This window comes from Pseudophryne corroboree, chromosome 3, assembly GCF_028390025.1.
Source record: "Pseudophryne corroboree isolate aPseCor3 chromosome 3, aPseCor3.hap2, whole genome shotgun sequence".
NCBI classification, from domain to species: Eukaryota; Metazoa; Chordata; class Amphibia; order Anura; family Myobatrachidae; genus Pseudophryne; species Pseudophryne corroboree.
This window is the reverse complement of record NC_086446.1, coordinates 29,722,988-29,749,126: the sequence shown is the minus strand read 5'-3', so window position 1 is coordinate 29,749,126 and position 26,139 is coordinate 29,722,988. Positions and strand designations below refer to the sequence as shown.

The window sequence follows — 26,139 nt, the reverse complement described above, 5'->3', positions numbered from 1 at the left end:
TGTACAGTGATAATGCAGCACCAGAGGCTGCTCCAGCTGCACTATAACAAGGCACCAGAGGCTGCTCCCCCTGTAATACAGCAACCTGACACCAGAGCTGCCTATAGAATAATAGAATAATAATAATAATAATAATAATAATAATAATAATAATAATAATATCATTTCCTGCTGCCAGACACAGCAACGGCTGCTCTCTGCACTCTGCTGCTGCCTTGTGGGAATGATAGAAGGAAGGCGGAGCTCAGATAAAGGGGAAGTGGCCGCCGCTCCTGACGTCACAACACGGCCAGGCAACCTATTGCAGCTGCCGTACTGGTCTACAAGAAAATGGCCGCCGGCCTCCTGCACTGAGGACATGTATGGTAATAATCATTACAGAGGGCGGTGCTGTGACCGAGGTGTAGGAGCGGAGGGGCCATTCACCAGGAAGCTGCCTGTGCCAATCATACCCTCCTTCCGGCCTGTGCGTTTCACCTTTTTTTCCGGCCTGTGCGTTCCACACACAGGAAGTGAGTTTCCATCGCCAGCTGCTGTCTTGCTGCAGCCTTCCAGTGTCCGTCGAGATCAGGTACTATCACAAGGAGCTTTAGCAACTGAGCAGCTCACGGGAGACCAGCACTGCTGGAGACAGAAGCCACAGATGGAACTGCAGCTGAAAGCCACACACTGAGACGAGGCTGAAGTTAGCTTCTTATTCGGCCAGCTTCTTATTCAAGCTCCAGCTTCTTATTCACTTCTTATTCGAGCTCCAGCTTCTTATTCAGATTATTCAGTTTTGCAAGGGTTAATGAATTTCAGGTGTCAAATGTGTTGCCCAAGACTCATTAACCCTTGCAAAACTGAATGATCTGAATAAGAAGCTGGAGCTCGAATAGGAAGTGAATAAGAAGCTGGAGCTTGAATAAGAAGTGAATAAGAAGCTGGCCGAATAAGAAGCTAACTTCAGCCTCGTCACACTGAGTAAGGTTTATTCAACGGTGTGTGAAGAATGAGGGGTAACCAGAATTTAACTCTTAGGAGAACATTTACTAAGCAGTGATAAGAGCGGAAAAGTGGCCCCATCAACAGCTCTGTTTCATTTTATAGTATGCACATTATAGATGTTACTTCAGTGCTGATTGGTTGCCATGGGCAACTTCTCCACCGGCTCACTTCTCTCTATCACTGCTTAGTAATTGTCCCCCCTAGTCTGGAATGGTGATTTGATATATGTGTGTGGCCGTTATCAGCTAGTAGTTTACTGATAAAAAGTTTTGTAAAGAATGTTTCTCCCTGTAGGGTCCACAGATTATCCACAGAATAACATCGGGATATAAGGTAGCGTCAGCGGAGTGGCACCAATCGATCAGAGCTTTTCGGCCTCCCAGAATGCAACGGGCCCGTCCATATATCCCTGCCTCCTGGCTCAGGCAATTCAGTTTTTTGTTTGGTGCGGCAGGAGCTGGTGATTAGCAACCATAATCTTTTTATTTTATAGTCTTACTCTGTTTGAGCAATCTTTCTAAAAAGCGTCTTATACGTACCTTCGGACAAGTCGCTCCAACAACTCCCGACAACGCTTACCCATGTGTACAGTGCTGTTTCGGCGGGCATCTGTGTAGGATATACTAGCAGGTCCAGCAGACGTTACCAGGCTGTGGCTGGAGCACGGGGAGAAGGTAAGGCATCGGTTCAACTTAGAAGGGGAATACGGACACAGACTCACTGTTTCGGGATGGAGACAACCGAACAGTCGCTGACGCGGCTGCCACCTCGGGTGCACCTGCACTAGGCCTCAGGAATCGTAGGCTCCAGGGGATAGTATGAGGCCGCGATCCCTGGAGTTGATGTCAGCAGTGGGGAGTAAGACGCTCCACCCAGTTCATGACCAGTTTCCCCCGAGACTCCCGTCATGAACTGATTTCCCGCTTCCATCTGAGACGCTAGATACTAACTAACCCAGTTGCAGCTTAGGCGTCTGTGTTCACTATTAGTGAACGCTGAGTGGATCCAGACGCTAACGTATTGATCGATCCTGGAAGCTGGGATAAGTCTCCCTATATCCCGCTCTCCAGAGGCAGGTGATATAGCACTAAGTCTCTACCTACAATTGGGGTACGAGTAGTTGTATAAGTACCTATTGCATATGAGTCTTGTAAACGTGTACTGCTGTTTCTTTCGCCTGTGCGACTGAATACGTTAAAAGTCCTATATAAGGTAATGCAGTAATATGTTTCTCTAACGTCCTAAGTGGATGCTGGGGACTCCGTAAGGACCATGGGGATTAGCGGCTCCGCAAGAGACTGGGCACAAAAGTAAAGCTTTAGAACTACCTGGTGTGCACTGGCTCCTCCCCCTATGACCCTCCTCCAAGCCTCAGTTAGATTTTTGTGCCCGAACGAGAAGGGTGCACACTAGGTGGCTCTCCTGAGCTGCTTAGTGAAAAGTTTAGTTTTAGGTTTTTTATTTTCAGTGAGACCTGCTGGCAACAGGCTCACTGCATCGAGGGACTAAGGGGAGAAGAAGCGAACTCACCTGCGTGCAGAGTGGATTGGGCTTCTTAGGCTACTGGACATTAGCTCCAGAGGGACGATCACAGGCCCAGCCATGGATGGGTCCCAGAGCCGCGCCGCCGGCCCCCTTACAGAGCCAGAAGACAGAAGAGGTCCGGAAAATCGGCGGCAGAAGACGTCCTGTCTTCAACAAGGTAGCGCACAGCACTGCAGCTGTGCGCCATTGCTCTCAGCACACTTCACACTCCGGTCACTGAGGGTGCAGGGCGCTGGGGGGGGGGGGGCGCCCTGAGACGCAATAAAAACACCTTGGATGGCAAAAAATGCATCACATATAGCTCCTGGGCTATATGGATGCATTTAACCCCTGCCAGAATACATAGAAAAACGGGAGATAAGGCCGCCGATAAGGGGGCGGAGCCTATCTCCTCAGCACACTGGCGCCATTTTCCCTCACAGCTCCGTTGGAGGGAAGCTCCCTGGCTCTCCCCTGCAGTCACTACACTACAGAAAGGGTTAAAAAAGAGAGGGGGGGCACTAATTACGCGCAGTATTAAAGATACAGCAGCTATAAGGGGAAAAACATTTATATAAGGTTATCCCTATATATATATATATATATATATATAGCGCTCTGGTGTGTGCTGGCAAACTCTCCCTCTGTCTCCCCAAAGGGCTAGTGGGGTCCTGTCCTCTATCAGAGCATTCCCTGTGTGTGTGCTGTATGTCGGTACGTTTGTGTCGACATGTATGAGGAGAAAAATGATGTGGAGACGGAGCAGATTGCCTGTAATAGTGATGTCACCCCCTAGGGGGTCGACACCTGAGTGGATGAACTGTTGGAAGGAATTACGTGACAGTGTCAGCTCTGTATAAAAGACAGTGGTTGACATGAGACAGCCGGCTACTCAGCTTGTGCCTGTCCAGACGTCTCATAGGCCGTCAGGGGCTCTAAAGCGCCCGTTACCTCAGATGGCAGATATAGACGCCGACACGGATACTGACTCCAGTGTCGACGGTGAAGAGACAAATGTGACTTCCAGTAGGGCCACACGTTACATGATGGAGGCAATGAAAAATGTTTTACACATTTCTGATAATACGAGTACCACCAAAAAAGGGGTATTATGTTCGGTGAGGAAAAACTACCTGTAGTTTTCCTGAATCTGAGAAATTAAATGAGGTGTGTGATGATGCGTGGGTTTCACCCGATAACAACTGATAATTTCTAAAATGTTATTGGCATTATATCCTTTCCCGCCAGAGGTTAGGGTGCGTTGGGAAACACCCCCTAGGGTGGATAAAGCGCTCACACGCTTGTAAGGGCTCTACCCTCTCCTGAGATGGCCGCCCTTAAGGATCCTGCTGATAGAAAGCAGGAGGGTATCCTAAAATGTATTTACACACATACTGGTGTTATACTGCGACCAGCAATCGCCTCAGCCTGGATGTGCAGTGCTGGGTTGGCGTGGTCGGATTCCCTGACTAAAAATATTGATACCCTAGATAGGGACAGTATATTTTTGCCTATAGAGCATTTAAAAGATGCATTTCTATATATGCGTGATGCACAGCGGAATATTTGCCGACTGGCATCAAGTCTAAGTGCGTTGTCCATTTCTACCAGTAGAGGGTTATGGACACGACAGTGGTCAGGTGATGCGGATTTCAAACGGCATTTGGAAGTATTGCCTTATTAAGGGGAGGAGTTATTTGGGGTCGGTCTTTCAGACCTGGTGGCCACGGCAACAGCTGGGAAATCCACGTTTGTACCCCAGGTCGCCTCTCAACATGAGAAGACGCCGTATTATCAGGCGCAGTCTTTTCGTGGACAAGCGGGCAAAAGGTTCCTCATTTCTGCCCCGTGACAGAGGGAGAGGAAAAAGGCTGCAGAAATCAGCCAGTTCCCAGGAACAGAAACCCTCTCCCGCCTCTGCCAAGCCCTCAGTATGACGCTGGGGCTTTACAAGCAGAATCGGGCACGGTGGGGGGCCCGTCTCAATGAATTTCAGCGCGCAGTGGGCTCACTCGCAAGTAGACCCCTGGATCCTTCAGGTGATATCTCAGGGGTACAAATTGGAATTCGAGACGTCTCCCCCTCGCCGTTTCCTAAAGTCGGCTTTACCGATGTCTCCTTCTGACAGGGAGACAGTTTTGGAAGCCATTCACAAGCTGTATTCCCAGCAGGTGATAATCAAGGTACCCCTCCTGCAACAGGGAACGGGGTATTATTCCACACTGTTGTGGTACCGAAGCCGGACGGCTCGGTGAGACCGATTCTAAATCTAAAATCTTTGAACACTTACATACAGAGGTTCAAATTCAAGATTGAGTCACTCAGAGCAGTGATTGCGAACCTGGAAGAAGGGGACTACATGATGTCTCGGGACATCAAGGATGCTTACCTTCGTGTCCAAATGTACCCTTCTCACCAAGGGTACCTCAGGTTTATGGTACAGAACTGTCACTATCAGTTCAGACGCTGCCGTATGGATGGTCCACGGCACCCCGGGTCTTTACCAAGGTAATGGCCGAAATGATGATATTCCTTCGAAGGAAGGGAATTTTAGTTATCCCTTACTTGGACGATTCCCTGATAAGGGTAAGATCCAGGGAACAGTTGGAGGTCGGTGTAGCACTATCTCAGGTAGTGTTGCGGCAGCACGATTGGATTCTCAATATTCCAAAATCGCAGCTGGTTCCGACGACTCGTCTTCTGTTCCTAGGGATGATCCTGGACACAGTCCAGAAAAAGGTGTTTCTCCCGGAGGAGAAAGCCAGGGAGTTATCCGAGCTAGTCAGGAACCTCCTAAAACCGAGCCAAGTCTCAGTGCATCAATGCACAAGGGTTCTGGGTAAAATGGTGGCTTCCTACGAAGCAATCCCATTCGGCAGATTCCACGCAAGAACTTTCCAGTGGGACCTGCTGGACAAATGGTCCGGGTCGCATCTTCAGATGCATCAGCGGATAACCCTGTCACCAAGAACAAGGGTGTCCCTCCTGTGTTGGTTGCAGAGTGCTCATCTTCTAGAGGGCCGCAGATTCGGCATTCAGGACTGGGTCCTGGTGACCAAGGATGCCAGCCTGCGAGGCTGGGGAGCAGTCACACAGGGAAGAAATTTCCAGGGCTTATGGTCAAGCCTGGAGACATCACTTCACATAAATATCCTGAAGCTAAGGGCCATTTACAATGCTCTAAGCTTAGCAAGACCTCTGCTTCAAGGTCAGCCGGTGTTGATCCAGTCGGACAACATCACGGCAGTCACCCACGTAAACAGACAGGGTGGCACAAGAAGCAGGAGGGCAATGGCAGAAGCTGCAAGGATTCTTCGCTGGGCGGAAAATCATGTGATAGCACTGTCAGCAATTCCGGGAGTGGACAACTGGGAAGCAGACTTCCTCAGCAGACACGACCTCCACCCGGGAGAGTGGGGACTTCACCCAGAAGTCTTCCACATGATTATAAACCGTTGGGAAAAACTCGACAGGTATTGCGCCAGGTCAAGGGACCCTCAGGCAATAGCTGTAAACGCTCTGGTAACACCATGGGTGTACCAGTCAGTGTATGTGTTCCCTCATCTGCCTCTCATACCCAAGGTACTGAGATTGATAAGATGGAGAGGAGTAAGCACTATATTCGTGGCTCCGGATTGGCCAAGAAGGACTTGGTAACCGGAACTTCAAGAGATGCTCACGGAGGATCCGTGGCCTCTACCTCTAAGAAGGGACCTGCTCCAGCAAGGACCCTGTCTGTTCCAAGACTTACCGCGGCTGCGTTTGACGGCATGGCGGTTGAACGCCGGATGCTGAAGGAAAAAAGGCATTCCGGATGAAGTCATCCCTATCCTGATCAAAGCCAGGAAGGATGTAACCGCAAAACATTATCACCGCATTTGGCGAAAATATGTTGCGTGGTGCGAGGCCAGTAAGGCCCGACGGAGGAAATTCAACTGGGTCGATTCCTACATTTCCTGCAAACAGGAGTGTCTATGGGCCTGAAATTGGGATCCATTAAGGTTCAAATTTCGGCCCTGTCAATTTTCTTCCAAAAAGAACTAGCTTCAGTCCCTGAAGTTCAGACGTTGTAAAAGGGGTACTGCATATACAGCCTCCTTTTGTGCCTCCAGTGGCACCTTGGGATCTCAATGTAGTTTTTGAGTTCCAAAAGTCACATTGGTTTGAACCACTTAAATCTGTGGAGTTAAAATATCTCACATGGAAAGTGGTCATGCTGTTGGCCCTGGCCTGGGCCAGGCGCGTGTCAGAATTGGCGGCTTTATCCTGTAAAAGCCCTTATCTGATTTTCCATTCGGACAGGGCGGAATTGAGGACTCGTCCTCAGTTTCTCCCTAAGGTGGTTTCAGCGTTTCACCTGAACCAACCTATTGTGGTGCCTGCGGCTACTAGGGACTTGGAGGACTCCAAGTTGCTAGACGTTGTCAGGGCCCTGAAAATATATGTTTCCAGGACGGCTGGAGTCAGAAAATCTGACTCGCTGTTTATCCTGTATGCACCCAACAAGCTGGGTGCTCCTGCTTCTAAGCAGACTATTGCTCGTTGGATTTGTAGTACAATTCAGCTTGCACATTCTGTGGCAGGCCTGCCACAGCCAAAAATCTGTAAATGCCCACTCCACAAGGAAGATGGGCTCATCTTGGGCGGCTGCCCGAGGGGTCTCTGCTTTACAACTTTGCCGAGCAGCTACTTGGTCAGGAGCAAATACGTTTGTAAAATTCTACAAAATTGATACCCTGGCTGAGGAGGACCTGGAGTTCTCTCATTTGGTGCTGCAGAGTCATCCGCACTCTCCCGCCCGTTTGGGAGCTTTGGTATAATCCCCATGGTCCTTACGGAGTCCCCAGCATCCACTTAGGACGTTAGAGAAAATAAGAATTTACTTACCGATAATTCTATTTCTCGTAGTCCGTAGTGGATGCTGGGCGCCCATCCCAAGTGCGGATTGTCTGCAATACTGGTACATAGTTATTGTTACCAAAAAATCGGGTTATTGCTGTAGTGAGCCATCTTTTCTAGAGGCTCCTCTGTTATCATGCTGTTAACTGGGTTTAGATCACGAGTTGTACGGTGTGATTGGTGTGGCTGGTATGAGTCTTACCCGGGATTCAAAATCCTTCCTTATTGTGTACGCTCGTCCGGGCACAGTATCCTAACTGAGGCTTGGAGGAGGGTCATAGGGGGAGGAGCCAGTGCACACCAGGTAGTTCTAAAGCTTTACTTTTGTGCCCAGTCTCCTGCGGAGCCGCTAATCCCCATGGTCCTTACGGAGTACCCAGCATCCACTACGGACTACGAGAAATAGAATTATCGGTAAGTAAATTCTTATTTTTTCCTACATACCTGAAATGTATCTGTAGTTGAATATGTGATCATATTGCTTATTATACTAATGTATAACAATGTGACTGATTGCTAGTGTGGCTGCTGACTTATACTGTGTTTCTGTCAGTTTTGCTCTCTCATATATCTGATCCTCAATGCTGGTGCAAAGCAGGGAGGGGTCGGATTGTATATCACTTTAGCAAGCATTAATGTGATTGCAGTCACAAATTGTGCAGTTAACACCATACAGGTGTGTGATTTGTTTATCATGTCTAAGAGAGGCATGGGTGAGGAGGATACACTCTCTCCACAGCTGTACCTACATTGATAACATGCAGAGTTAACCTTTCAAAATCTGGTTCAAAATGAGTTATGTGCAAATTGTTATAGCTTCCATCAAAGCCTCCTCAACATGCCAAGGCAGAACCTTCATGGGCATCATTTGCACAAACATCTAATATAGCTGAGCGAATAGTGCCAGCTCCAGTACTAGGTATAGGTTTCCCTATTAACCCCTGCGTGCAGCATTCCCCCTGGCTAATGACACATCCAGTTCAGGAAGCTGCAGCCTTTCAACAAAAACAGGCTGAAAGGCCTGTGGTAATTAAATCACACAGACATGAAACATCTTCACAGTCTACACATGTTTTGGAAGGGGACACTTCGGAGATGATTCCTCACATTCTGGGTCTGCATACAGAGATGAGGACGAAGGTCCCAGCTTGGTAAGTATACCTGAGCTAGTTAATGCTTAGAAAGCCATTCTGTCCTTAGAGGAGGCAGCAGAGCCTGAACTGAATTTCCAGAGTCAGAGCAGCTGACGTAAATCAGGCAAGAGGATTGGGTTACACCAAGTAAGAAGTTCAGAATTCTTAAAAAATGGAATTCACATTATCCTATTAAGGCTGGGGAATGCTTGAAGAGGAGGTTGCTCCCAAAGTAGTTAAGCATGGTATTCGACTACTGCGTAAATCTGCATTACCTGTGCCTTCATCATCTGTAAATGATGTAACGGATAGGAAAATAGATGGTTTTCTTAAAGGTGTTTTCCATGTTGGGGGCAGTTTGAGGCCGGCCATGGCCACAGCATGGATGGCGAAAGGTGGCGGCCTGGGCTGATGCATTGGAAGATGATCTTTTATTGGCTACTAGAAAACAAAAGTCCCATATTGCACATGTTAAACAGGCAGCTATTTTTATAAGAAGCAGCCTTGGATATGGGTACAGTAGCTTCCGAAGCCTCAGCAGTAGCAGCACGCAGAGCGGTCTGGCTACTAGGGAGGCCATTCCCGGGATCGGCGGGATCCCGGGATTTGGGCCCAAAAATGCCGGGATTTGAATCCCGGGATTGGAGCCTCCAATCCCGGGATTCACGGGATTAGAGTGCGCATGCGCAGTTTTGCCGGACAGCGCTGTTCACTATAGCACAGCGCTGCCCGGCTGTCAGCGAGGTAGATACAGCAGCCACAGGTAGTTACACACACACACACACACTCACACTCACACTGACCGCGTTGGCGGCATTTCAAATGTAGCGCCGGCCGCCAGCCAATCAGAGCTGGCAGACCGGCAGCCAATCAGGGAAGCGGCAGCAGCCGCGGCTCCTGATTGGCTGCCGGACTGCCAGTTCTGACTGGCTGGCGGCCAGCGCTACATTTGAAATGTGCCCAGCGCGGTCAGTGTGTGTGTGTGTCCATGTCTTCTGCCTGCGGCCCGCCTAATTAGTAAGTGTTATCGTTACCTACACCCACACTCCCTCACTGCTTCAGACATCCTCCCTCCCTCCCTCTTTGCTCCTGACGTCCTCCCTGCTCGCTACACCAACCTTCCCTTCCTGCTCCTTACATGCTCCCTACACACCCACCCTCCCGCTGCTCCCTACACCCACCCTCCCTTCCTGCTCCTTACATGCTCCCTACACCCACCCTCCCTTCCTGTTCCTTACATGCTCCCTACACACACTCCTGCTGCTCCCTACACCCACCCTCCCTTCCTGTTCCTTACATGCTCCCTACACCCACTCTCCTGCTGCTCCCTACACCCACCCTCCCTTCCTGCTCCTTACATGCTCCCTACACCCACCCTCCCTTCCTGCTCCCTACATCCACCCTCCCTTCCTGTTCCTTACATGCTCTCTACACCCACTCTCCTGCTGCTCCCTACACCCATCCTCCCTTCCTGTTCCTTACATGCTCCCTACACCCACCCTCCCTTCCTGCTCCTTACATGCTCCCTACACCCACCCTCCCTTCCTGCTTCCTACATCCACCCTCCCTTCCTGTTCCTTACATGCTCCCTACACCCACTCTCCTGCTGCTCCCTACACCCATCCTCCCTTCCTGCTCCTTACATGCTCTGTACACCCACCCTCCCTTCCTGTTCCTTACATGCTCCCTACACCCACTCTCCTGCTCCTCCCTTCCTGCTCCTTACATGCTCCCTACACCCACCCTCCCTTCCTGCTCCCTACACCCACCCTCCCTTCCTGTCCCTTACATGCTCCCTACACCCACTCTCCTGCTGCTCCCTACACCCATCCTCCCTTCCTGCTCCTTACATGCTCCCTACACCCACTCTCCTGCTGCTCCCTACACCTATCCTCCCTTCCTGTTCCTTACATGCTCCCTACACCCACTCTCCTGCTGCTCCCTACACCCATCCTCCCTTCCTGCTCCTTACATGCTCCCTACACCCACCCTCCCTTCCTGTTCCTTACATGCTCCCTACACCCACCCTCCCTTGCTCCCTACACCTACCTTCCCTCCCTCGCTGCCCTCCACGTATACTCTCCCTGCTCCCTACACTGATCCCTACTGCAATCCCGGGATTGAGCATTTTTCAATCCCGAATCCCGGGATTGAAAAAATGCCCCGGGATTGGCCTCCCTACTGGCTACGTACATGGAAGTCTGAATCACAGTCCAAAAGGGTACTAGAGTCTTTGCCTTTTACTGGAGATATTCTTTTTGGTAAAGAATTAAAGCTACATTCTAGAGTCTGAAGCAGAAGTGAAGTTCCTTCTACTTACAAGTCTAAACCTAAGTTTTCAGCTTTTCGGTCCTCTCTGACCCAAGGAAAAGCAAAAGGAAAGGGTTATGGCAAACAGTCCCAATCAGATAGTTCTGGAAAGACTAAAAAGCATTGGGCTACGAGAGGGCCTGCTTCCAAACCAGAAGATAAGCCATCAGTCTGATGGCATGGGCTTCCACCTAGGAGATCCCAGGGTGGGAGGCCGGCTTTTTATTTGCACAGAACTGGCAGCAGTTCACCACAGATGCCTTGGTGCAAGAAGCGGTATTTGAAGGTGATGTGCTTGCCTTCAAGAAACACCCTCTGCAGGGATTTTTTTTTTACCAGCTCGTCTTCAATGAAAATGAAGTCCAGGGCTTTACAGGAGGTAGTTCAGATGTTGGTACAGTCAGCAGTGATGGTACCAATTCCTCCTGCTCAGCAGGGGCAAGGTTTCTATTCCAACCTGTTTTCTAGTACAGATACCGAATGGGTCATACCGGCCCATTCTCAATCTCAAAGCTCTGTACAGATACATTTGGATGCCTCGGTTCCATATGGAAACTTTACGTTCCATTAGCTGGGCCTTGGAGCTGGAGGATTTAGGGCCTATAGCACAGTCCCATCAGTGCTATCTCAGGTTTGCTATCCTCTGGCAACATTTTCAGTTTCAGGCTCTACCATTTGGGCTGGCTACAGTTCCAATAATGTTCAACAAAATTATGGTGGTGATGGCGGCTTATCTCCGTCGTCGGGGGATAACGATTTTTTCCATACCTGGACAACCTGTTAATCCTGACTCAATCTCGGGAAATTCTCCGGGGCCATCTACTAATGACAGTAGCCTGTTTATAAAGCCACGGCTGGCTCATAAATTGATCAAAGTCTTCCCTGGTTCTGTCACAACACATGACACACCTGGGGGCTGTATTGGATTCCAGGCTTCAGAGTTCTACCTCTGAGCAAAATAGCCATAATACAAACAAAGATTCAGGAGCTACTACACAGTCGAAGAGTATCCATTCATGCAGCAATGCGAGTGATGGGATCTATGGTATCAACATTAGACATGCTGGAATATGCTTAATTCCACTCGAGGCCCCTTCAACGTCTGATGCTTTTCAGATGGAATGGACTACATCAGACGATAAAAACCCAGACTATGGTCCTTCCTCGGAAAGTACTGAGGTCGTTAGCCTGGTGGCTACAGACGTCCCATCTGGACAAAGGGGCGACCCTTTTGGATCCCAGAGTGGGAGATTCTGACAATAGATACCAGTCTTCAGGGCTGGGGAGCAGGGTCAGAAAAGTGTTGCTTCCAGGGGCAGTGGACCAAGGATGAAAGTTGCCAGCCAATAAATACACTGCTCAAAAAAATAAAGGGAACACTAAAATAACACATCCTAGATCTGAATGAATGAAATATTCTTATTAAATACTTTGTTCTTTACATAGTTGAATGTGCTGACAACAAAATCTCACAAAAATTATCAATGGAAATCAAATTTATTAACCCATGGAGGTCTGGATTTGGAGTCACACTCAAAATTAAAGTGGAAAAACACACTACAGGCTGATCCAACTTTGATGTAATGTCCTTAAAACAAGTCAAAATGAGGCTCAGTAGTGTGTGTGGCCTCCACGTGCCTGTATGACCTTCCTACAATGCCTGGGCATGCTCCTGATGAGGTGGCAGATGGTCTCCTGAGGGATCTCCTCCCAGACCTGGACTAAAGCATCCGCCAACTCCTGGACAGTCTGTTGGTGGATGGTGCGAGACATGATGTCCCAGATGTGCTCAATTGGATTCAGGTCTGGGGAACGGGCGGGCCGGTCCATAGCATCAATGCCTTCGTCTTGCAGGAACTGCTGACACACTCCAGCCACATGTGGTCTTGCATTAGGAGGAACCCAGGGCCAACTGCACCAGCACATGGTCTCACAAGGGGTCTGAGGATCTCATCTCGGTACCTAATGGCAGTCAGGCTACCTCTGGCGAGCACATGGAGGGCTGTGCGGCCCCCCAAAGAAATGCCACCCCACACCATTACTGACCCACTGCCAAACCGGTCATGCTGGAGGATGTTGCAGGCAGCAGAACGTTCTCCTTGGCGTCTCCAGACTGTCACGTCTATCACATGTGCTCAGTGAGAACCTGCTTTCATATGTGAAGAGCACAGGGCGCCAGTGGCGAATTTGCCAATCTTGGTGTTCTCTAGCAAATGCCAAACGTCCTGCACGGTGTTGGGCTGTAAGAACAACCCCCACCTGTGGACGTCGGGCCCTCATACCACCCTCATGGAGTCTGTTTCTGATCGTTTGAGTAGACACATGCACATTTGTGGCTTGCTGGAGGTCATTTTGCAAGGCTCTAGCAGTGCTCCTCCTGTTCCTCCTTGCACAAAGGCGGAGGTAGCGGTCCTGCTGCTGGGTTGTTGCCCTCCTACGGCCTCCTCCACGTCTCCTGATGTACTGGCCTGTCTCCTGGTAGCGCCTCCATGCTCTGGACACTACGCTGACAGACACAGCAAACCTTCTTGCCACAGCTCGCATTGATGTGCCATCCTGGATGAGCTGCACTACCTGAGCCACTTGTGTGGGTTGTAGACTCCGTCTCATGCTACCACTAGAGTGAAAGCACCGCCAGCTTTCAAAAGTGACCAAAACATCAGCCAGAAAGCATAGGAGCTGAGAAGTGGTCTGTGGTCACCACCTGCAGAACAACTCCTTTATTGGGGGTGTCTTGCTAATTGCCTATAATTTCCATCTGTTGTCTATTCCATTTGCACAACAGCATGTGAAATTGATTGTCAATCAGTGTTGCTTCCTAAGAGGACAGTTTGATTTCACAGAAGTGTGATTGACTTGGAGTTACATTGTGTTGTTTAAGTGTTCCCTTTATTTTTTTGAGCAGTGTATATTAGAACTTCGGACCATATGTATGGTATTCACTCAAGTTAACGACATACTTCAAGGAAAAAGGGCCCCATACACTAGTACGATTTTACACGATTTCATACAATTCCGATATATCCGTCTGATATATTGTATGAAATTGTGTACAATCGTATGTGTTTTAGATCGTATCCAATCTGATGCGCATCCATGTGGACCCTGCAGGAGAAATAAGTCGTTATGGTAGACTTACAGTCGATAACGCTATTTCTCCGAAGTCCACAGTATCCACAGGGATCCGACCCTGACGCACCTGATTTGAGGATCTTTACACTTACTAACCAGTTCCCTCTTGTGTGGAAGTCTGTGTATGTGCTCTTCACGCCTGATTAGGGCTCTCTATGATGCTCCTGCCTTGAGCTTTGGAAAATAACTGAATTGCCTGAGCCAGGAGGCGGGGATATACGAGACGGGTCCATTGCATTCTGGGAGGCCGAAAGCTTTGATCGATTGGTGCCATTCCGCTGACGCTATCTTATATCCCAATGTTATCCTGTGGATATTGTGGACTTCGGAGAAATAGAGTTATCGACGGAAAGTCTACCATAACTGCTTGTCTTCTCCCCCATGTACAGTTTCATAGTATACTTATAGTGGTGACTGTCAGATTCTATTATAACCTGTGTTATATGGTCTGTACAGCACTTCCACACTGATAATCTTCTTTTCTGCAGCAGGGTACATAAGTTTCCACAGGAAAACATCGGGGTGTAGAGATGGATCTGGATCAAGGCACCAACAGGTAAAGCTTTAGCTATCCCAGGATGCAGTGGGGCCCCCCCTCTATAACCCCATCTCCAGGCACTGTGAGCTCAGTTTTAGAGTTGTTACCTGCAGTAGCAGGTCACTAAGCAGGGTGGCTGCGGTGGCAGCCCTGAAAGCTTTCTATTTTTTTTGTGGAAATTGACTTTTTTTCACGAGCTTGCGGCGCTGTAAGTCTGGTAGACTTCAGCGCTACAGCTCCAACACCGCACACGAGGCGCCGCATTCTCCCGCTGGCGTGCCCGGGCTCTTGTGGCGGGGACATCCATGGCGCTGCTCACTATTGTGAGGCGCTTCCTGGGATCGTGTGGCAGTCACCGGTGGGCAGGTATGAGGGTCTCCTAGCAGGACCTGCCATTGAAATCGCGATACGTCTGCCGTCTGGGGAGGCGGACCTTGGCGCTGGCGTGGACACTGCCACGGAGCAGTGACCCCACTACACCACCAGGGCAATAGGAGCACAGGTCAGGTGTATTAAGGCTCCATAGTACCTGAAGTGGAAGACCAGCGTAGGGGAGGCTTGACCTGTAGCCCCTCCCCTAGCTCTAGGCGACATCTGCTTTAGGTTTCCTGCCCTTGATCTGCCTCACTCTACCTCTTCCCTCGCATGACATTGGGCAGCCATCTTGCAGCATAGCAGCAGCAGGTCTCCAGGATTGCGGGGCAAAGCCTCCCTGTAAAAAAGCCTTAACAGGACTGGTTTTTACATACGCTTGAGTATCCTACCTGTCTCATAAGGCAGCGCTAGTTGAGAAAAGTGTTCATTGCAGTTCATTTGTGCGAGTTTCCTGCATTATACTCCAGCCTCCGGGCTGTGCTGTGATATAAGGGTCCTTTTGCAGCAATAATAACATTGTATTGCTGCATTTTGTATGACTGAGCGCCTTTTATCTCCGATATCTTTCTCATATATTCTATACTCTGGGCTGCGGTGCGTTTGGGTTAGAATTGCAGCTAACAGAGTTTATCTATATCCGTATATAAGTATATTACATCTGTATTGCAGTCGCATTACACCCTGTACTGTTTATTTGCATATATCGTACTGTGTAAGTCCACTTTGTTCTCATTGTCATAATGTCTAACAAAAAAAGGCGCAAACAGGCTGAGGGTGTAATATTGAAAGTCGACAGTAACTAGGTCGACAATGTCTAGGTCGACCACTATTGGTTGACAGTAACTAGGTCGACAGGGTGTCTAGGTCTACAGGGTCTTTAGGTCGACATGTTCTAGGTCGACAGGTCAAAAGGTCGACATGAGTTTTTAATGTTATTTTGGTGTCGTTTTCTTCGTAGAGTGACCGGGAACCCCAATTAGTGCACCGCGTCCCCTCGCATGGCTTGCTTCGCTCGCCATGCTTCGGGCATGGTGCCTTCACTTCGCTCGGCACAGATTACCGTTCCAATCGTAGTCCACGTGGATCGTTAAGTATGAAAAGGTTCCAAAAAAAGAGAAAAATTGTGAAAAACTCATGTCGACCTTTTGACCTGTCGACCTTGAACATGTCGACCTAAAGACCCTGTCGACTAATAGTGGTCGGCCTAGACATTGTCGACCTAGTTACTGTCGACTTTCAATCCGGATCCCACAGGCTGAAGCCCCCTGTATTACTCTCCTGCAGAGTGTTCTCAGCCGGTTTATCTGAGGAGGACATGTTACATGACGGTCTCTGTGCTGTTTGTTATACACCTTCCAGTCAGTCCGCTGCTCCTGACCCTGCTCAGGAGCCCCCATGGGCAGCACTCTCATCATCATCATTATTAGGTACCCTGATAGAACGCCTTGCGCCCCCCCTATGGGTCTGCCTGTGGCACTACCTCCTCAAATGGTCTCTATGGTGAATCCGCCATGGGCGGATAATTTGTCTAACCAACTGCAAATACTAAATCAGTCCCTGACTAGACAGAAAGCTCCCTCTGGCCACATACGTGTCTCTAGTCTTTCTAAGGGGGCTACTTCTTCCTCACAATCCACAATCCTCTCTGATGTCTCATCTGAAGAGCAGGGGGAGCGTACAGCCCAATCTGACACAGGCTCCTGTTCTGCGGATGAAGAGGCTCCTATGATAGTAGATGTCCCTGACCTGATAGACGCTATTAAGCATATTCTCCAACTCACTGAGGAGGAGGAATCCACTACAGTGGCTAAGAAAACTGATATGTTCAAAAAGCAGAAGGTGGTTAAAACTGAATTACTCCACTCTGATCATTTATTGGACATCAGACAGGAACCCTGGACCACTCCAGGCAAGAAGTTCCCTGTTTCTAAAAGGGCATTGGCTCGTTATCCTCTGCCTGCGGAGATTTGTAACAAATGGGAAAATCCACCGCCGGTGGATTCTTATATCAGCCACCTTGTGGTATCATCCACTCTGTCCATTACTACTGTCACTTCTCTAAGGGAACCGAAAGATAAACGTATCTAGGGTTGCCTGAAGTCTATAGACCTACTACAGATGCTTCCTGGTCAGCAAAGGCAATTGAGGCTTGGGTTCAGGCACTAGAGGATGAGCTACCGGAGGATATCTCTGAGGAAGGTAAACAGCTTCTTATTACATTTAGGAAGCTTCGTCTGAGGCTGGAGTGTTGGCCGTCAAGGCGTCCGCTACATACATTCTGGCGCACCGTATTCTGTGGTTGAGGTCGTGGAAAGTGGAACTGGATTCTAAGAATACCTTAGAAGTCCTCCCCTTCACTGGGGATATTCTGTTTGGGGAAGAACTGAAAAAGATGATGTATGCATTGGCGGCTGCTAAGACAGCATTTCTACCCCCCCACAGATCCTTCTCAGAAGGCTAAAAGCACCACTTTTTTCTCCTTTCGGGCTCAGGGAAAAGCAAAAGGTCAGTCTTACCGTAGATAGTCTCGCAATCCCATACCATCCGTGGGGCTTCCGCAGAACAGTTGTGCAAGTCGGCTACATGGTCTTCAGTGAACACATTTCTTAGGTTCTATGCCTTTGATAACTTCGCCTCCCAGGGTACTTACTTTGGACGCTGGATTCTTATATCCGCTCAGGCACGTTCCACCCCCCCCCCTCCCGAAGTACTGCTTTAGGACATCTCCAATTGTACTCTGCTGCATAAAGTAAGAGTTATGGTAGACTTACTATTGTTCACTCCCTTTCTGCAAAGTACATAGGTTCCACAGGGCTCCCACCCTGACGCATCTGGCTTCTTTGGGTTTGTATGGCATTGGCCTCTGGTCCTTTCTCCTGTCGTGAGAATGTGTTCTTGTGTGTCTAACCTCTTCATTCTCTCTTACCTGATTCCTGCATTGGATTGGTTAACAAAACTGAGCTCTCAGTGCCTGTAGGCGGGGTTATAAAGCTAAAGCTTTACCTGTTAATGCCTGCATCCAGATCCATCTCTACACCCCAATGTTTCCCTGTGGACCCTATGTACTTTGCAAACAGGGAGTTAACAATGGTAAGTCTACCATAACTCTGACTTTACTAATTTCTGATATAATTTATTAGTTATGTGGTTTTTATTATTTTGTGTGTATATATAAGGAAGAGATATGACTGATACTAAGGTAGAATTTATAGAGGGAGAAGAAGAGACGTATGTGAGGGTTGATCAGCAGTGTAAGGAGGGAGAAATCCCTACAGATATCAGCACAGGTGAGTAATAATCCTTATTACAGAAAAGAGTCACATATTCTCCTTCCTCAGTCACTACAGCAATCTCTTGTCCTCCATCATCATCATCTGTCATTACAGACTAATGAGGGAAATGTATCTGCCTAGTGGGAGAGTCAGGAGCCATCAGCCCCTATTATACTCCTGCTCTTCCCCTCACATCATGTCACTGTGTGTTACCAGCCCAGAGATCTGACCAGTTTCCTCCCCGCACTCTCTGGTGTATCTCATACATCAGGAGCCATCAGCCCCTATTATACTCCTGCTCTTCCCCTCACATCATGTCATTGTGTGTTACCAGCCCAGAGATCTGACCAGTTTCCTCCCCGCACTCTCTGGTGTATCTCATACATCAGGAGCCATCAGCCCCTATTATACTCCTGCTCTTCCCCTCACATCATGTCATTGTGTGTTACCAGCCCAGAGATCTGACCAGTCTCCTCCCCGCACTCTCTGGTGTATCTCATACATCAGGAGCCATCAGTATCTGATGGATAGATATACGGTGTCACAGATCTGCCCTGTCACGCTTCTGGGTATTTGGGGACTTTAGACATCTAGTACATTGTTTCTTATCTTTTACTGAATGTGCCAACGTAACTATTTTTGATAGATCTTCCCTGATAACAAAAACTTACGGATGTTGACCACTGGCCAATTGCCCTGCCTGTTTATTGCTGTATTGCAATTACATTACAGTTGAAACATCTATATGAAGGAATTTTACTCTGTTATGTTGGTGGGTTTCCACTCCTGAACTGCTCGCTTCAGGTCCTTCCACAACATCTTGATTGGAGTAAGCTCAGGACTTTGGCTTGGCCGTTCCAAAACTTTACATTTATTCTTCTGTAACCATTCTTTGGTGGAATGACTCTTGTCTTGCTGCATGACCCACGTTCTCTTGAGATGCAGCTCATGGACAGATGTCCTGACATTTTCCTTTAAAATATTCTGGTATAATTCTGAATTCATTGTCCCATCAATGATGGCAAGTCATCCTGGACCAGGTGCAGCAAAACAGGGAACGCGATTGAACAATTGTTGGTCCCAGATGGCAAAACTGTTAACACTAATCCAAAAAATGCAAAGAAAGGTGTTAGTGTTGACCTACTGAGGCTGTCCGTCGACCATACGGGGTTGGCTTAAAGCATGTAGATTTTCTATACCACACCCATACTATGTTCTCAGGCCACTGTGCTCATTGGGACCTTCAAAGCAGAAGATATTTTTCTGTACCCTTTGCCAGATTTGTGCCTTGAGACTGTCTGGGAGGTCTACAGACAATTCCTTTGACTTCATGCTTGGTTTGTGCTCAGACATGCACTGTCAAGTGTGGGACCTTATATAGACAGGTGTGTGCCTTTCCAAATCATGTCCAGTCAATTGAATTTACCACAGGTGGACTCCAGTTAAGCTGTAGAAACATCTCAAGGATGATCAGTGGAAACAGGATTTACCTGAGCTCAATTTTGAGCTTCATGGCAAAGGCTGTGAATACTTATGTACATGTGATTTCTTAGTTTTTTATTTTTAACAAATTTGCAAAATTCTAAAAAAAACAAACCTTTTTTCACATAGTCATTATGGGGTATTGTGTGTAGAATTTGGAGGGAAAAAAATTATTTATTCCACTTTGGAATAAGACTGTAACATATCAAAATGTGGAAAAATTGAAATGCTGTGAATACGTTTCGAATGCACTGTACTCAGTCAATGTGTGTCTCCTACAGATGGGCCCAGTAACAGAGATACCCCAGAGAGATGTCCCCGTCCTCTGTATTCCCAGGATTGTACAGAGGAGAAACACAGGATTCCACAGGAGCATCAGGTAGGTGGGATTTAGGGTTTCACCAGTATATTAACGTGACCGTCATGTCCTCCTACAGTCACGTCAAACAGCCTCTCTTTGCCCGCTAGGTTATGTGGTTCTTGGTTTTTGTTGAAAATGCGTCTAAGTCGCAAAGTGTGACTGGAACGTACAAGCAGACTATGCTGATTAAATTTTCCAATACAGGTTCTGTTCTGCTCCATATACAGACTCAGTCACACACAAGTGTTTCCCTGTGCGTCCTGGACACATTGCATTGTATAAGACGCATTTTCGGCAAGAAAAGGACACCTGATGTTAGCTCAGGACCTGCTGGCTCACTTGAGCTGTATGGCGTACTGAGGCTAGATGTATGACGTTGCATCTATATGTGATTTGTAGAGCAGCTGTGTGTGTCTTATACACTGCTATTCTACTGTTTGTTATTGTTTTGTGTATTATGTAGTATGATGACCTGATTGATAATAAGGCAGAAGATACAGAGGGAGATGAAGAGACATATGTGACTGATATGAAGGGAGAAGATACAGAGGGAAAAGAAGAGACGTATGTGACTAATATGAAGGCAGAAGATATAGAGGGAGAAGAAGAGACGTATGTGACTGATATGAAGGGAGAAGATACAGGGGGAGAAGAAGAGACGTATGTGACTGATATGAAGGCAGAAGATACAGAGGGAGAAGAAGAGACGTATGTGACTGATATGAAGGCAGAAGATACAGAGGGAGAAGAAGAGACGTATGTGACTGATATGAAGGCAGAAGATACAGAGGGAGAAGAAGAGACGTATGTGACTGATATGAAGGGAGAAGATATAGAGGAAGAAGAAGAGATGTATGTGACTAATATGAAGGCAGAAGAAACAGAGGGAGAAGAGGAGACGTATGTGACTGATATGAAGGCAGAAGATATGGCGGGAGAGGAAGAGACGTATGTGACTGATATGAAGGCAGAAGATACAGAGGGAGAAGAAGAGACGTATGTGAGGGGTGATCAGCAGTGTAAGGAGGAGGAAATCCCTACAGATATCACCACAGGTGAGTAATAATCACTTAATACAGAAGAGTCACATAATGTCCTTGCGCAATCAGTCCTACACCCTCCTCTGTCAATGAGCAGTTTGTAGATTTGTAGAGATGTTTTCTACAGACTTGTATACAATGTATATGAGAAATGGAAAATGCAATTAGACCGTGACAGAATTAAGTCTAATGCAGAATTGGGGGTCGCTATATTGATGCTGTTTGGGTTCTTCAGTCCTCCAATTACTCCTACCAACTCATTCCCTCAGAATCATCCTTTACATTCTCTACATTTGAGGTCCATGCTATATACCTCTTCCAACCTGTTTACCTTCAAGTATGTGTCGTTTACCATCCCCCTGGCTCTCCCTCCAAATTCCTTGACATCTTTGCTTCCTAGCTCCCTCACTTCCTTTCTGCAGATCTTTCCTCCATAATTTTAGGTGGCTTCAGTGTCCCCATCAATATCCCCACAGAATGTTATGCCTCTGAACTCCTTACCCTCACACCATTGTTTGGTCTCTCCTGATGGGGCTCCTCTCCCTCCCATGTGAGTGTGCACTTACTTGATCTGGTCTTTACTCACCGTTGTGATATTTCTGACTACAACTACCCATTAGCCATCTCTGACCATCACCTTCTCTCTTTTAACTCTCTGCTTCTCCACCTCTGCCCCCTAAGGCTACCATCACGTGACATAGATGACATCAACACCGTTTCCTTATCCTCCTTGCTTGACTCATTTAGCTCCGCTTGCAACTCACTTGTCTTGTGGTCACTCCCAGAGGTGATTTTGGCTTGTTATTTGCATATCTCGAACACACCTGTCCAGATGATCCCAAAGTAGTTTAATTGGATTGCAACCAGGATTCTGGGGTGGCCAAACCATGTTCTTCAGCATCTGTTGTTATTGTTTTAACTGAACATACTTTTTTGAGCAATGATGGGAGGTGTGTTTTGGGTCAATATCTTGCTGTAGTGTGAAACCATGATCAATAAGGCGGTGGCTGGAATGGATGGCATGGTGCACCAGGATGTTGTGGAGGCATTTGGCTTCCACAATTCCTTAGATTCTTACGAAGTCACCAACCTCACCACCTCTGAAACATACCCAGACCATAATGGAACCTTCTTCATGCGTAACTGTGGGCACAATACAAGCAGGAAGCATGTGCGTGCCTGTTGCATGATGAATTAACTTTTCTTCAGGGTTCATAGCCATCCATAGCTTTTGGAGTCTCCCAAGATGCACTGGTCCATTCACCCCTCACACCCTGCTCACAGCTCAGGCACTCTGTTTCATTTTGGTGCCAGCAGGAGCTGCACCTGTCATAACTGTGGGGCTGCAATAGGTAGCCCAAGCTACTGGAAACCTGAGTAGCAGCGCTAGGCACTCCTTTGGACGCCAGCACTGCTGCTCCTACACCCTCACCGGTGCCGCGACTCCAGCCACGGCGGAGGAGCGAAGGGAGCCCCCTAGATTGCAACCATCCATCGGGAGACAGGTAAGGCGGGTTCCCGCTAACTCGGGACCCGCACACCTGCAGTTGTTCCCTGGGCACAGGCAGCAGACTACACTAGACGACCAGGGCTTTACGTACTGGCTGCTTGGGGCACTTTTACTGTGCCAGGGTACCCCTCGGCTCCATGGTTCCGCCTTCGACATGGTGGAATATGCTCCGTTCACTACAGGCCACTTCAGCACCTCATCTTGGCCAAAGGAACGGGCAATCCAAACGGATAAAATCTCAGATGATTGTCCTCACTCCGCAGGTGTGAGAGTCCTTCTTGTGGTGGTTACAGACTTCGCACCTGGACAAGAGCTTTGGATCCTGGACTAAATTCTTCAAACCACGGGTGCCAGTCTCCACGGATGGGCATGGTCACAAGCAGTCACACCTTTTCAAGGACGTTGGATCCCAGGGAAAGGAACCTTCCACTCAATGTTCTGGAACTTCAAGCCATGCACAGGGCTCTCCTTCTGACTCAACCCATCCTTCAAGGATGTTCAGCATAAGTCCAGTCTGACAATGCCACAGCAGTGGCATATCTCAATCATCAGGGCGGCACTCGGAGCGCCGCCACAGCGGCGGAAGTGACACAAATTCTCACCTGGGCAGAAGTCAGTTGTCGTGTCCAGAACATGGGATCCCCATGCGGCCTTCGTGGACGTATTGGCAGTCAAATGGCCGTTCAATCTGGCATACCTCTTTCTCTGTTATCCCAGCTTCCCAGGGTGCTTTGCAAGTTTAAGTAGGAAGGCAGCACCGTGATTTTTATAGCTGCGGCCTGGCCCAGAGGCCATTGGTTCACGGATCTTCACAGTCTGTCCATAACATAGTAACATAGTAGTTCAGGTTGAATAGAGGCAAAATGCCCATCGTGTTCAACCTGTATTAAGTTGAGTTGATTATAATGTACCTGCTGAAGTAATGTTTTATGACTAGTTAACAACTATAAATCATGTTACACCCGGATTATCAAGTCCATATTTTAATTGTTATAACCTTGGACATCATTTTCAATCAGAAATTTATCCAATCCTTTTTTAAATGCATTTACAGACTCCACCATTACCACCTTCCCTGGCAGGGAATTCCAAATCCTTATTGCCCTCGCAGTGAAGAACCCTTTCCTCCGTTGCGTACGGAATTTTCTCTCCTCCAGCCTCAGCGAGTGCCCACGTGTCCTAAACAGAGTTCTTTTTAATAAATAATTCCTCTGATAACTCTTTGTAATGTCCCTTTACATATTTGAAGATATTAATGTCTCCTCTTAGACGCCTCTTTTCCAGTGTAAACATACTCAACCTAGTAAGCCTTTCCTCGTAATCCAGTCCCTCTAGCCCTCGTAGAGGAAGTAAAACAGCCCAGTTTTATTTCCTCTACGACCAGAACTCATGTCTCCCTCAGAGACGGCAACAGAAATGTTCTCTTACATCCTAGAGGATGCTGGAGTCCACATTAGAACCATGGGGTAAAGACGGGTCCACCAGGAGCCATGGGCACTTTAAGAGTTTAATAGAGTGGGCTGGCTCCTCCCTCTATGCCCCTCCTACCAGACTCATTTTAGAAAATGTGTCCGGAGGAGCCGGTCACAGCTAGGGGAGCTCCTAGGAGTTTTTCTAGTTTTATTATTTTTCTTAGAGTAGGCACAGGGAGGCTGCTGGCAACAGCCTCCCTTCTTCGTGGGACTTAGGGGGGGGGGGGAGTAGTGTCCAACCCTGAGAGGTTAATGGCCACTATCTCCGCTGACAGGACATTAAGCTCCTGAGGGTGATGATCGCTAGCACCCGAGGCGACCGCTCACTCCTGCAGCATGCCGCCACCCCCTAACAGAGCCAGAAGATCGCAGTGGTGAGTAGGTCACCCGCGACCCGACAAGCGGGGAGCTGGTGTGAATGGTGGCAACAGTTTGGGAGCGCAGTACTGAAGCTGCGCTCCGGAGGCTCAGCAGTACAGATATGCGGCGCTGTGAGGGGCGCCTTGGGCCAGCGCAATACCCTTACACTGGTCACTGCATCTATCAGGGTCACTGCACTGCTGCTTGAAATGATACCTCAGGCCAGTATAAAGAATGTAAAGTGCGGGAAGACGTGCCATTTTCGGGGGGCGGAGCTTCTCAGAGTGGATCCAGCAGCTCTCCAGCACAATTTTCTCTCTGCAGAACATCACACACAGACGCTGACAGGGAGCGCTGACCCTCCACATAACTCCAGTCATCCTGTGCGGTACCAGGGGGTTATAGACAGAAGGGGGGGGGGGGGGGGGGGCGGAGAGTGTATTTATAACTGTGTAGTCTATTAAGGGTACACAGTCAGCGCCAGACATTTATTCTATAACTGTCTCTGGGGCGCTGTGTGTGTGCTGGCTCCATTAACTCTGTGTCTCTCTGAAGGTACTTGGAGGAAACTGTGTCTGACATTTTCCAGTGTGTGTATGTATGCAAATCTCGCATTACTATGTCCAGCGACTCTGTCTCTTGTGCTGCAGAGTATGTATCTTCACCAGAGGAATCCATTCCATGTACTCAAGAATGTAGTGTTACATCTCCACCTTCCGAACCCCAGTGGGTTGCTTCTATTAAGGGCATGATATCCCAGATTTCTACTAGGATAGCGCATACTGAGACTGAAACACCGGTGTTACAGAAATCTATGGAGGTTTTGTCTGGTTCTGTCCCCTCTACCTCAAAGTCCCCTAGTATATACCCTAAGAAACGTGTGCTTGCCCAGATTATGCAGGTCGACACGGATACCGACTCTGACACGGCAGACGGTGATGTGGATATGCGGGGGGGGTGAAGCTTCCCTTGCAAAGGGGGTGCAGCTCATGATTGAGGCCATTAGGGATGTGTTACACATTACTGACAAACCACCTGAGCAGGTTGAGGAGGCTTACTTTACAAACAATAAAAAATCCTCCCTGACCTTCCCTGCATCTAAAGCAGGCATGTCCAAACTGCGGCCCTCCAGCTGTTGAGAAACTACACATCCCAGCATGCACTGACACAGCTTTAGCATTCTCTGACAGCAAAACTGTCAGGGCATGCTGGGATATGTAGTTTCACAACAGCTGGAGGGCCGCAGTTTGGACAAGCCTGGTCTAAAGAATTAAACGCATTATTTGAGAAATCCTGGGAAAACCTAGAGAAAAAATTCCAGATCCCGAAAAGGGTTCTCGTTGCCTTTCCTTTCCCTGAGGATGATAGGGAAAAGTGGGAAATCCCACCTATAGTAGACGCTTCTGTATCTAGACTGTCTAAAAAGGTGATGTTACCTGTCCCTGGGTCTACCGCTTTCAAGAGCCGGCAGACCGCAAGATTGAGACTACGCTCAAATCCATATACACTGCTTCTGGCATGGCGCTAACGCCCACTATTGCCTGTGCATGGATTTCTAAGGCCATAGTAAGGTGGTCAGGCACATTACTAGAGGAATTTTGATTCTATGGATAGAAGTGACATTGAATTGTTTTTACGTAACATACAGGATTCTGTGGTTTCATGGTGGAGGCCATGAAGGACCTGGGTCATCTGAATGCAAGGATGTCTTCCATGGCTGTCTCTGCACGCAGGGGACTCTGGC

At 48.3% G+C, this 26,139-nt stretch overlaps 1 protein-coding gene across 7 annotated transcripts in view; it reads left to right on the top strand.

The window, feature by feature from the left end:
- Window positions 1-447: 447 nt before the first annotated feature.
- Window positions 448-26,139, top strand: part of LOC135054587 (oocyte zinc finger protein XlCOF6-like) — a 40,133-nt gene continuing 14,441 nt past the window's right edge. For 2 of the 7 annotated variants that reach the window (XM_063957748.1, XM_063957751.1), the window contains exons 1-4: window positions 448-571; window positions 14,474-14,541; window positions 19,934-20,031; window positions 20,477-21,068. In XM_063957748.1, the coding sequence (XP_063813818.1) occupies window positions 20,543-21,068 (526 nt within the window). In that variant the 5' untranslated portion in view covers window positions 448-571; window positions 14,474-14,541; window positions 19,934-20,031; window positions 20,477-20,542. Of the gene's footprint in view, window positions 572-867; window positions 964-1,422; window positions 1,662-14,473; window positions 14,542-19,933; window positions 20,032-20,476; window positions 21,069-26,139 lie in introns of those variants that run through there. The other 5 variants (XM_063957755.1, XM_063957752.1, XM_063957750.1 and 2 more) reach the window with 4 other exon arrangements.